The sequence below is a fragment of the Phoca vitulina genome, unplaced genomic scaffold, assembly GCF_004348235.1.
Source record: "Phoca vitulina isolate PV1807 unplaced genomic scaffold, GSC_HSeal_1.0 scaffold4, whole genome shotgun sequence".
Taxonomy (NCBI): Eukaryota; Metazoa; Chordata; class Mammalia; order Carnivora; family Phocidae; genus Phoca; species Phoca vitulina.
The window spans coordinates 5,099,406-5,112,619 of NW_022589707.1; the positions used below are offsets into that span (position 1 = coordinate 5,099,406).

Sequence of the window (13,214 nt, forward strand, 5' to 3'; positions counted from 1 at the left end):
AGGCGAGCGCCGTGTCGGGCTTCCGTCTGGGGGCCCCGAGTACCTCTGAGGCAGGCATAGCCACAGATCATGTCTGAGCGCGTGGGCAGTCGGGTCTTCAGCAACTCCTCCCTGCCGGCGTCGCTCTCCTCGCACCCAGAGGATCCAGCGTGGGTCTTTCCGTCTTGCTGGTCCACCCCACGGTCCGTTTCATCTACAGCAAAGGCAGACGGAATGTACAGAGACGTTATTTCATCCCGTGGCTCTTGGGCCTGCCACGGGCAAGCCCGAGTTCCCTGCCACCTGGACCGGGAAGAGCCATTTCCAGCTGCTGCCTCCAATCTCTGGCTGACGAATTAAAGGAAAAAAAAAAATCATTACTCCCACTGCTGCCCAGCACGCAGCCATTACTCAGGGGAGCACCCAGAGGCCCGGTGCCATGCTCAAGCATCTGCACATACATGAGGTCTGAGCTTCATCCACTCTGTGCAAGATGGAAAGTGCCGATCAAACACTCCTTGTAAACAGAACTAAAAATCCCATGTCCATAATTTATTTGTTCAATTAGCAATAGATCTGGAAGTCAGTGTTTATGACAATACACAATTAAAATACGGACAATTCAGTTTTATATATAAATAAGAAAACGAAGTTAATAAATCGGTAATATGATTACTACACGCATGCTATATAAAAATGACCTCAAATCTATATATCAATAAAAAAATTTAAAAAACCCTAAATGTGTTCAGTTTCTAAGTCTCTGGTATTTTTAAGTTACTTACTCCTTATTAATTTCATAAGCCAAATTGTGGCAGGCATCCAAGATTTAAGAGAAATTTGTAAAAGGAAAAACTTAAAAATTGGGATAATTTGACTATTTTCTTCTATATGATTGAAAAAGAACACCATTAATCAATTTTAGCAGTTTTCAACATACCCTGACTACATGTCCAACCTCCTGACCCAGACCTTATCTATGCCCAGACATATCTTTATTTGGATGTTGCAGTTTTATTTTGGAGGTGGGTGGGGATGCGGTCAGTAGGAAAAAGAGACAGGGAGGACACACAGCCCAACAAACCAAAGGTAAGAGAGCAAAGTCTTTTACAGTATTCCTGCTCCATGCAACGCTCGAGAGAGCCCAAAAGGCAAGTGAAGCTTGAAGAACTATGGGGAAATGACCAAAATTAACTAATCCCCAAAAAAGTTACTGAGCAACTGCCATGTGCCAGGCACTATTTCACATTAAGCCTTAGGGATGTAAAGATTCCTGCCCTTATGGAGCTCACACTCCAGGCAACTGGGGAAGGGAGAGTAATTTTACAGACATCAGTTATATTAACTAAGTACAACAGAGGACAGGTGAGCTCAAATCTTCAAAGGTCACCTCTGGAAGGATTTAATTTTAAGAGAGAAGATTCAGATTACCCCAGAGAAGAGCAATTTCTCCTATCCAGATCTGATATTGTATATATATCTCTGAATACAGGAAGAGAAAATGATCATAAATGTCTTTATTTCATTTTATTTTGCCAGTAGTACCTCCTGAAGGAAATAGGCCAAGCTAAATGTGTCTCTCAAGGAAAAGGAAACTTCTTTCTTGCCTTCATGTCTCAGATCTATTAATCAATAAGTGTTATTGCTTCTTCCAATAATACAATATCCCATCTGTTTTCTGTTATGACTGCTACAGTTTTTGAGGAGATTAATTTTCATCCCTTCGTTCAATATTTATTAAGTGCTACCAAGTATCAGGCAGTGCCCTGGGCCTGGGCATCCAGCTGGTGAACAAACACTAAGTTCCTGCCCTCACATACTCTTTCCTCACTGCAGCTCCCCAGCCTGGTAATCGTCCTGGAAAAGAATCCATCACATTAATTTTTTGAGCTACCAACAGCTCCACACTATTACCTGCTGAAGCCCAAAATCTCAGTTTGACTGAAGGTTTAGCTGGATGGATGGATGTACTGCCCGCAGCCAGCCTTACCTTACTACACACCTACAGATGCCACGTCTTTAAGTTAGATCCGGGCAGACTTCTGGCCCAGCACAACATTTTGGGGGAGGGAAGGGGTTGTCCTTTTAGTCCTGGTGTGTTTGTCATCTTGTATCCCTGTTTCCTCTGAAAGGCCCTATATTTACTACTCCATACCTATGTTGATTTTATCCTTCTGGGTCCAAGTTAAGCCTTACCACATTAAAATACTTACTACATGTCTTCAAACTAAGCCAGCTTAAAACAATCTATTCCCTACTAGTTACTCCTTCATATGTATGCTTGTATCTAATTTCCCCCTTGCTTTGAGGCCTCTGAATTATTCTCAAGCTACTTCATGTATACTTGCTTTATCTTTCTAGTAATTGGTAGGCTCTTTCAAGAGACATTTTTTTTTTTTCCCTTTTTTTAGATAGCAGCAGTTTGAGAGACCACACATTTTCTTTTCCTTTTGTGACAGTATCCTAGTCATGTTGTAGGACCTTAATAAATTATATCCTTTGGTGATATTAGGAAGATATCAACAATGTTAACCATTTACATTTGTTGAACACACGAGAGGAAAAGAAATTATTTGAATGTTAGGACAAAGTGACTTTAAACCAAACTATAAGCCCCTTGAGGGCACTGACCATGCCGTAACAGTCACAGCTGGCCTTTTCTGTGGATTGACTATGAGCCTACTGTGCTAAGTAAGCCCTTCGTATGTACTATTCCATTCAATTATCACAACAACCTATGAAGTACGTCTGATCGCTACCTACATTTTATATGGAGGAAATTAAGGTGGAGGGACATCAAGTAACTTCTCTAACTTGATATAACTAGTCAGTGGTTAGAGCTTTTAATTATTACTGTTTCCCTCTAGGAGAAGAAGTATGTCCGCACATCTTCAGAGCCTGGTCTTGGCATCCTGGCTCTTAGAGGGTAAGAGACTGCATTCGGGAAAGAAGACGGATGGAAGCAGCTCAAGGACGAGTAAGAGCCAAAGCCTGGCTTGAGGCTTCTGCACTGCTGGCCTGCACGGTACACGGATGAAGCAGAGAAGAGGGCAGATGAAAAGAGAAGAGGGGAAGAGGGATGGAGAAAGGAAAAGAGGAAGGGTATGAAGGGAGAGAGAGAAAGAAGAGACAGACCGAAGCTCCTTAACTGTAATAGGTAACAAAAACAAGCACACCAGAGTTAATAGCACAGAAGAAGGGAGAGTTCTCCGGAGAGAAGGCGAAGGCACTGGGAGAGTCCTGAGAAGAGGGTGTGGTGGTGCACAGAGAGCTGTCCAACCTGAGAGCCTTGGGCTGCCCAAGTCCCAGCACACCCCATGCATTGGGAGACACTTACAGAGCAAGAGAGGCGGTGGCAGCAGTGAACAGAAGGAGGTGCCCAAGGGATCCAATAGCACCTGAGAGGAGCAAACAGGAAAGTGAGAGCTGGTGGGAGGCTGCCCAGGAGCCACCACCCAGGTGCTGATCTGCCAGGGCACTCACCTCCACGGCAGGCCTGGATGAAGAACATTTTCGGCTTGTTCTGAAGGTTTGGGCAGCTGGCGTTGTCAAAGAGCCGAAAAACCTCTTGAAGCTGCCAGAAAGAAAGAAAAGAGGAGGGAGGTTAAGTAGACCATAGGCCTTCCTGAGGCCTACATGTACCACAGCAGCTGTTACCGGAGAGACGGGCGGGCAGGAGGGGAGGTGGCCCAGCGTGAAGAGCTGTCGGCCACAAGGCGACACACACCTGAAGCAGTCGGCCGTCCACACCATAGATGCCTCCCTCCACACCATGAGAGAGAAGCGCCACAATACAGGAGTCAGTGACACGGTGGGCAGGTAACTGGGCAAAATTCTGAAGTTTCTCTTGCATTTCCTGGAGGAAAAACACCTTTTAGTGTTGTTCACTGCAGTCTGCAACAACATAATCTTTCTTTGGTGTCTGAAACCCTAAGCCATTACAAGAAGAAATGTTTTCTGTATATTACTGTGGTCAATGATAAGTCAGAGACCCCAGGAGAGGCCAAAAAAGCTACAGACTCATCAGAAAAATGCATGACTTCAGACACAGAATTGTGAATATAATTTCACAAAATCCAGACTCACTATGTTAAGAACACCTGGACTAAACAAGTTACTAATAAAGCTAGTTTATGAGCTAGTTAACTTTATCCACTCCCCAATCATCAACCCGATCCTTTTTTTTTAGAGCATATAAATGGCACAAAGGGGACCACCAACTGAGCTATGAATGAGTAAAATACCTTTCCAGCCATAAGGAAATAAACCGTTCTGACAAAGCGCTACTGGAATCATAATAAAGAATAATAGTACTTTCATGCTGTTTTTGGTCTGAGATTTTAAGTTGCCAGAGATATGATGATATCTGCATAAAATGCTCCATTCACGGAAGAGCACACTGTCTGGAGAATTCTGCACAGGGCCATGGTTACATACCTGGGCTATAGTATCAGACAGACCTAGGTTTGACCCCTGGGTTCACAAATTGGAACCAGTTATTTGGCCCCTCAAAGCTCTAATACTCATTTTGTAAGAAGATAACTTCTCCAATTTCATAAAGATTAAATGAAATACTAGAGAGAAAGGATTTATAACGATGTCTGGCACATACTGCAAAGTTCTGCCATTATGATAATGTGCCTATCTAACAAGGAGTAGCAATGTTATTTTTTCAAAGAAACCTACTACTGGCCAGTCTTGTAGTCCAACTTAAGAATCTCCTCTATGGTGCACCAGGTTGCCATAGACGAGTATCACTCTACCTTAAGCATTTGGCCCATCCAATGGAAAGTTATACAAAATAGTAAATAATCTGATACAAACTATTAAACCTATGTCTTCCTCTACAACTCAAGAAATCTGAGTGGTCTCTCCTATTTGAGACCAGAAGAAAGAAAACAAGCTCATTTTACTATGAATTTTAGTGAACTCTAATGAGTGTAACGATAGCAAACCAGGCAGGACAGTTACAGCAGAGCTTTACTTAACAGTTACCAGGTGCAGCTCCCAATAAAAAGCACACTTGTGTAATACATCGCAGCGGTCTAGAAACTTGCAAGAAATGCAAAGTTTTGGGTCCCAGCAAACTATGTTTTAATAAGCCCTCCAAGTGATTCTGACACGCTAAATTTGAGAACTACTGGTCTATTTGTTTGGAATACTTCTGTTTGCAGATAACTGAGAAAATTATATAGAAGACTTGAAAGTCTGTAACTGAACTGGAAATGAAGAAACTGGCTTTATTGAAAAGTATGTACACTTTCTGGGCAAAGAGAAGCCAATCATAATATTGGATATCTTAAGGTAATAAAAAGATACCCAGAACTCATTTAGTTCAAGAATATATAATCTCAAAAGAATACAGAAGTATGAATGTTCTTCTGGAGTTGGCCATAATAGAATTTTTTTTTTTTAAGATTTTACTTATTTATTTGAGAGAGAGAAAGAGCGGTGGGGGGGACGCAGAGGAGCAGAGGTAGAGGAAAAGCAGACTCCCTGCTGAGCAGGAAGGTTGATGGACCTGAGGGATCATGGGGGGAAGCCTGAAGACCCTGGGATCATGACCTGAGCTGAAGGCAGACGCTTAACCAACTGAGCCACCCAGGCGCCCCTTTAACAGAATTTTAATCCAGAGTAGTTGATGTTAATTTTGCTGGAAGAAGGCAATAAAAATGTATATTTGGCATCTACTCACGAGCATTCTGAACTTAAGTGAGACTCTTAGGTCAGTAAATACAGGACAACAAAGCCCAAAGTAAGAACACACACACTCAGTAATCAAATTTAATAGTACTAACTGATAACTGGGGGTTATTCATTTGGGGGAAATTTTTCCAAAAGTAGCATAGCTTAAAATAGGATCTCTAGATTTATTTCTGATAAAATTACAGTACTTCTAAAAATAGCAAGGTTCTTAACTCTTGCCTGGGTTTTTGGCTGGAGGTTGGGGGACACAAGGGAATAAACTATAAACCCTCTGAGATGATATGCAAAATTTTATGGTTAGCTGCATTTTCCAGGGATGACCCATAGAGCATCCTTACATTTTCAAGGCAGTTTGTTTCCCAGATGCAAGTTAAAAATCAATACCACATGGTAAAAGGAAATCTGCCACTTTAAAATGTATCTCATTTCCTAATATATGATAAATTGTAATTCTAGGACCAATAACCTCAGGAGGGAGGCACGGTGACAGAAGACTTTGATGACCAAGAGAAAAACTGAAAACCTACGTAAGCAGTGAGAATACCAGTGCTGTCCGCACTGTCAAGGGAAGAGGGTTATCTAAGACTGCACCACTTCAAATTTTTAAATGCAATTATTTCTAAAGTCAAAAGGTATAATGGGGGGAAAAAAGACCTTAATTTTTTTGGTTCTCTTTGCTCATCAAATAATCACATGATTAAAGAGTTGAGTCTCTTGAGAAGTCCTACCGGGAAGAAAGTACTCTGTGCAGATGCCCAAAGAACCAAATTATCATACCCATTGTAACTACTTGGTTTTAACTGTATCGGAGAAGTTGATAGGCCAATGATGGAAACTGACTTTGCAATATCCTCCTCACATTTCTGAATCTCCAGAGCTGAGAACAAGGCTACACAGGGAGGGTTCTATCCCAAGGTTCAGTCCTATGCCTTTTGCTCTTGTTACTCTACTCTCCTTCTCAAAGATCCCATAATCTCATCCCTTAAAGTATTTCTCCTACACAGGTAATGCCCAAAATTACATTTTTGGCCCTGACTTCTCTGAGACCCTCAATTCCTTACGTATTTTTCGATCTTCCATATGCAGTCATTCAACCACCTAATAGTACAATCATGCCATTATGGATTTTCTACAAATATTCTTTCCCTCTTGGTCTACTATTCTGTCCAGGCTCCCAACATCTGGTATTGGCATTATATCAACTCCAAACTGGATTCCCTGCCACTGGTCTCTTACTTCATTCTTTTCCATGGTGCTTTGAATCATCACTGTGAATTTATCACCTTTCTGTTAAAAAAAAAAAATTACTAATGGTTTTCTAAAACAAGGAAGTTCAAGGCCTTGGCATTCTGATCCTTTATCTCCAATCTTATTTTTGGCACTCCTTTGCCCTAGGCAACTGGTTTACCCTAATGTCCCTAACATCACACACACATTTCCCCTCTCTCGGCTATTCTCCCTGCCTAGGACCCCTTCACCACTCCTCTGTGCTTTAGTGGCTTCCTTCAAGGCCAGCTCAAGTCTCACACCGTCCATTTACTCTTCTGACCAGATCTACCCAGGGGACTGTTTCTTTCTCTTAACTACTGTAGAAGACACTGTCTACTCCTGCTTGGTCCTTCAGAATATAAGGAGAAGTACTTCCATTTTTGCTGATGTCAAGACTCCTCATCTAACTGATGTCCTGTGAATTTCAGATTCACATTTAAAAAGATTTTTAGTATAGAAAACATAGTCCCCCACCATTATAAAGTGCTCAAAATTAACTAATTAATTTTTAAAGTAAGCTCTCCATCCAGCGTGGGGCTTGAACTCACAACCCCAAGATCAAGAGTCACATGCTCTTACACAATCATTTTCACAGAAGATAGCTAAGATACAAAAATAAAGACCACAGATAATGCTGAAGACAAAACAGATTCCCTACCTTAACAAATCAAAGTGAATTTCCTAGAAACTTTGATTTTACCACTGACATTCCCAAAGGCAAGTTTAAGAAAGTGCTATTATTCTGGAATCAAAATGATTCCAGTGGATGGGGGAAATAGGTGATGGGGATTAAGGAGTGCACTTCTCATGATGAGTACAGAGTAATATACGGAAGTGTTGAATTACTATATTGTATACATGAAACTGTTTTTTAACACTGTATGTTAACTAACTGGAATTAAAATTAAAACTTAAAAAAAAAAGAGGAAAGGGATGGAAATGGAAAAAAAAAAAAGAATCAGTATCTATTTACCAATAGGCTACTATCAATTTCAGAACAGAAATACCTAAAGGTCACTAAGTCAGCAGTATAGCTCAGTAATTGGGGTTAACAGGGAATAATAGATAATGAAGATGCTTGTGATTTGCAGGGATCTAGTCTAGAAGTAATCGCCCCTAAGATCTTTCTTGTGGTCACAGAGCTGGTAAGAGGAAGAAATTTCCCCATGTGAACTCATTAAGCTGCCACGGACAGTTCTAGCAAACTTCCATTTGCAAGAATGTCATCTGCCAAAGTAATCTTTTGAACAATAACTAGACTTGTAAGCAACAATATCAAATCAAGAAGTAAATGTCCTGGGTCGCTTTGGCTTATAGATAGCTTTCCTGATTGGCTGGGTGAATCTCAGAGTCTCCTCACATCCTGAGTGACTGGGAATCAAGTCTCTGAATATATAAGAATAACAACCCGACCTGGGACTGGTATTACTCAAGGAGAGCACACTGACGCTGAGAAGTTAACACTGAAGCAGCTGGTTTGCCCTAATTCTTTTTTTTTTTTTTTCTTACTAGATTGCAAGGTGAGACACAGAACGGGATGAGTAAAAAGGTAAGGAGGAGAAAGTAACCTATCCAGTGGGCAGAGGAGCAGAGGATGTGCCTGGCCCCAGTGTTGCCCAGCTCTCCACTGTACACATTAGATGTACCTGTGCAGTCTGGTCAAGTAGAACATGGACTTTGTAGCCCAAGAGCTTGAAGAGGGTGACCAGAGTGCTGTGGTCCACATCCCCTCCAGAGCGAAACTCCAGGTCTTTCTCTCCAGTGAAGTGCACATTGCTCAGCACCAGTGCCAAGCCACGAGGCCGAGACCGCAACCGATAGGCCTGGCGGGGAGGGGGAGCCAATTAGAGCTTCTTATGGACAGAAACTGTTTCCCCAACTGAACGAGACATTGCAAGAAAACAAAGCCATCATATTCTTGTTCACCCCACCAAGTCAATATAGAGAAATGCCCAGAGAAGATAACCAATCGGTACTGACTTTCTGACCAACAAAACAAGGAGATATATATGCAAACTAAATTCAGGTGCCCAGGAAGGGTGTCTCATTTCCCAACTTTTCCTCTTGCATTCTGTAGGACTCACCAGCTGGTGGTGCGCTTGATAAAACTCGGGAGTGCAAGGCTTCACCTGAAGGCAGGGAGGACCATCTCCGTTGTCTAGGGAGTGTTCCACAGTATCTATGGCATAGAGAGCCGAAAAACTAGTGTACAATCTATGTGTCAATCCCAGTACTTCATTATAACCTAAGGCACCCTGTTGAACTGGGGTTTTAAGAGTTAATGGTCTTGCTCACTCCCCTATATTAGAAGATCCATGAGGCCAGAGACCCTGTCTGCTTTTGCTCACCACTGGATCCTCTGCACTTAGCCCACACACAGTAGTGCTTAACCCACTGAATGACTGAATGGGATATCTGATAAAAGCCTTGTTCTGATCACTAGGCTACTCAGTCAGTAGGCTAGTAGCCTATAATGTAGTCTCTTCTCATCCTAACAGAACAGCTTTAAGGAGAGCCAGGCCAGTCATGTGGAGGAATCTCCTACCTGTACCAGTTGCTCTAAGGACTAACTGCCATAAAAAAATCATCTGTGACGGAGGGAAAGCAGGCCCAACCAATACCCCATCTAAACTCTCCTGCTAGTCCCTAACAAATTCACCAAGGAGACTGTTCCCAGTATGAATGAAAACAGGTATCGTGCTAGGGCAAAGTCAGATACCAGTCAAGAAAAAGTCAATCTGTGCGATGTGTTATCCCACTGATTCTCACCTGGAGACAGGCGGAGCTGCTTGCGAGGGGGACAGGACTCACACATCGGGAAGGGGAGACTCAAGTCGTAGTCACAGCTCAACTGTAAGAAATCAGGACCCACCATGCCAGGCCTTAGGGAGATGGTCCAGTGTGAACAAAACCATAATCTAGTCTCCCCCACCCTGTCTCAAAAATTCCTTTCCCACCAAACTAACCCTTCTCAACACACATGTCTAGGGCTCCATACCGGTGGGAGTGCATGCTGAAGACCAGAGAGGGTTGTGAGCAACAGATCCTCCAGGTGACCCTGCTTGGTCTCCCTCAGGGCCACACAGAAGGCATCAAAAGCCTGGGGACCCCTCTTGGGCAGCAAGTTGAGAAGTTCCACATTTTGGCTGAAACTGCCCACTTTGGCCTAAGATAAAAGAATACAACATGAAATCATATTTACTTATTCAGCTATAATTCTATTTCACCAGATGACCTTCCTAGTATTCTCAAGAATCCTTTTACAGGAAAAATATATGTATGGGGGAAGTCTTTCCTATTATTCTTAAATTATATATCTTTTCTGTTAAGGGCTTTAGGGTAGAAGGGCATTTTCATTTCCTTAGTAAGGTTCTACATCCTTGCCACACTTCATCATGCTCTGTTCCTACTCCTATGACCAATGTACTGACTTGGCGTTTCTCTTTTGCTTCCCAATACCTGAATGTGCTCTCTCATTTCCAAGGTGATGATGTCCTTCTCCAGGAGGTGCTCTAACAGTTCACTCATCAACAGTTGTTTGGCTAGCACCACTCGGTTCTTTTTCAGTGCTTCCTGATGGTCAGGATGCATGCCACAAACTCCCAATATCCTACAGAAAAAAGGCAGAGGGAAAAGCTGTCAAGTACAAGATTTGGCACAGAAGAGTGGAGTGGAAGAGGTGTGGGTAGGAAGAACAAAAAGAATGGGACTTACAATAACCAATATTAGGCATAGCTGGTTAAAATCAAAGTAGTATTAAGCAGTAACACACTAATCATAAGGAAATAATGTATAATTTTTTATAGAGCATGTTCCACTGAGACCATCTTCGGAGATGAATAGTCTGTCTAGGGGAAGGAAATACCTACCTTGACAAAAATCATAGACACAAAAGAAGGAATACTCCTCTGTCTGACAGACCAATTTCAATCAAGAGATATTCCAGAAAACCTTTCACATTATTTATCTAGGCTGCTAAAAATAGTATGAGTTAAGATGATCCTGGGTGAGGAAGAAAATAATTTGATACAATGGCAAAAGCTCAACCGAATGGCTGGCTTTAATAGGAAATAATTGAGACAGGCCGACACACACACATTACTCTCTAGCCCACTTCTATCAATTATACCTGTGGTCTTTGAAACTTTAGTTCCTGTGACAAAATGACACTAGAAATAATCAGAATCCTGTAGGAATTAAGAACTGAGTAAGTAGCAAGTATGACAGAAAGTCAGAGTAGATAAATGACAAACACAGTCAACATAACTTGAGATCACCTGAAAGAGTTAAAGCATAAAGGCTAAATTATTTTGGTAATTTATTAGGGATGTCTTTATTTCAAGGATTCTTTGGTTTTGTTATTGGTTTGCAAAGAGATCAGCTTCTGTTTATGAATTTTAAAAATCCCATTTCCAGCAAATATCATCTCTGTCCCTAGTTTATATAAATGCAGAGCCCCCCAGCTTGCTTAGTCAGTTTCCAAAAACATGACAACAATAAGGGCCTGATGGCAGTGAGAAAGGGATGAGGTAACAGCTTCAGTTTATAACTTAAAAACTATTGGGGCTCCTGGATGGCTCAGTCATTAAGCGTCTGCCTTCAGCTCAGGTCATGATCCCGGGGTCCTGGGATCGAGCCCTGCATCGGGCTCCCTGCTCGGCGGGAAGCCTGCTTCTCCCTCTCCCACTTCCCCTGCTTGTGTTCCCTCTCTCGCTGTGTCCCTCTCTGCCAAATAAATAAATAAAAATCTTAAAAAAAAAAAAAAGAAAAAGAAATACTCCTGTGACCCCAAACTTTCAGTGGAAACCTGCTACAATACAACTAGAGAAATAAAAAAACCCATTTAAGAATCACCTTAGAAAACACCAAAGCAGTAACAATGATGGCATATATGAAACTGGTAAAAATGTTATTAGACCAACTGCAAGACATCACAGCTGAATGCTGGATACATATCATTGGTGGGGCAGGTTTACTCAAGTTTCTTCTCTTAACTTACCAGTAGCGTTTTCTCCTTAAAACTTTCTCCTCCCTTGGTTTCCCTACTATTCTCTCCAGTTCCTCTCTCCACCCACAATGTTCCTGTTCCTTTACAAGATCTTTAACCTGCCCTTAAACGATGACATTCCATTAGGCAGCCCCCTCAAAGAGCCTCTCCCTATTCAATCTCATCCATACACATGATTCACTAATTCACTCCTGGTTCTTGACTCTTTCAAGTTCTAGACTTAAATTTTCAGTCAGTAACTCATTAGGTTTCATCTGAAGCATTATCCATTCTCCACACCTGCTCCTTCCTGTATTCCACTTTAGGGTGAAAATCTCAAGTATGAACTTTTCCCAAAGTAACAATGATCACCTAGAACTTCAGGACCAGCTGGAAGGGGAGGAAGGACAGGAGAAAAGGACACAAAGGGAATTCTTAAGTCTTGATTCTGTCTTTCTGCAGGTTCTGGCTCCAAAGTCCTAAATTGACCTTCTGGATCTAGACCACGAGGCATTAAAATGTTACCCAGGGTAATGCTTGCCATGAAATCATATAACTGGGGCAGAGGCGGAGACACACTCGGAGTCTCGGAACCACCTTGTCCTTTCAAGTACTCAAACCCCAAAGCCTGTGTCGACTGCTTTGAAAACCTGATCATTACACCCAAAGCAATACGTGTCATGATATAGCCAATCCAAGTCAAATGCCCATCAGGCAGTATCTCGGGGTTTGCAAGTCTCGTCCGTTTTATTAAGGGGACAGAGTAAAGTTCCTCAGAAAAGAATAAGGGGAAAGAAAGGATGGAGAACCTTGAGAAGCCGAGATCTGGCAGGACTGGAGAGCTCCTTCTGTGCACAGCCCCCTTGGGTTGGACAAAGCAGGCTGGGGCGGTCGGCTCACGAGGAACAAGGCCGACAGGAGGCCGCCGCTCGCGCGCCCCTCGGGGACTCACCCCGGCCTCCCACCCTTGGCAGCAAGGGCGGTCACGGCTGCTTCCAGGGACTCCGAGGGCTGGGGACGCCAGGGCCATGACCCGCACTCCCCTCCCTGGGCCTCACGAAGGACCTCTGCGACCCCCCCTCACTCACCTGCGCCCGCTGTCAGCGGCCATTAGCGCCTTTCGCTGCAGGGCAGGCCGAGAGTCCGCGCTCGGCGCCGCCATTTACCGCTTTTCCCGGGCTGTGCACGAACCGCCCACAATCCAAACAAACCGAAAGCCCTCCCGCCCTCTGCATCCCTACCCCGTCAGCCAGCGCACGACGCGCCTGCGCGC

General features: G+C 43.0%; 1 protein-coding gene across 2 annotated transcripts in view; it reads right to left on the reverse strand.

Moving 5' to 3' along the window:
- The window catches only part of CASP2 (caspase 2), a 16,211-nt gene extending 3,019 nt beyond the window's left edge, over positions 1-13,192 (reverse strand). Inside the window, exons 1-9 of one of the 2 annotated variants that reach the window (XM_032401420.1) lie at positions 13,030-13,192; positions 10,414-10,564; positions 9,953-10,120; positions 9,724-9,805; positions 9,039-9,133; positions 8,601-8,777; positions 3,707-3,835; positions 3,463-3,553; positions 44-193 (exon numbers count right to left, since the gene is read on the reverse strand). In XM_032401420.1, coding sequence (XP_032257311.1) covers positions 44-193; positions 3,463-3,553; positions 3,707-3,835; positions 8,601-8,777; positions 9,039-9,133; positions 9,724-9,805; positions 9,953-10,120; positions 10,414-10,564; positions 13,030-13,103 — 1,117 coding nt within the window. In that variant the 5' untranslated portion in view covers positions 13,104-13,192. Of the gene's footprint in view, positions 1-43; positions 194-3,312; positions 3,378-3,462; positions 3,554-3,706; positions 3,836-8,600; positions 8,778-9,038; positions 9,134-9,723; positions 9,806-9,952; positions 10,121-10,413; positions 10,565-13,029 lie in introns of those variants that run through there. The other variant, XM_032401421.1, reaches the window with a different exon arrangement.
- Positions 13,193-13,214: the final 22 nt, after the last annotated feature.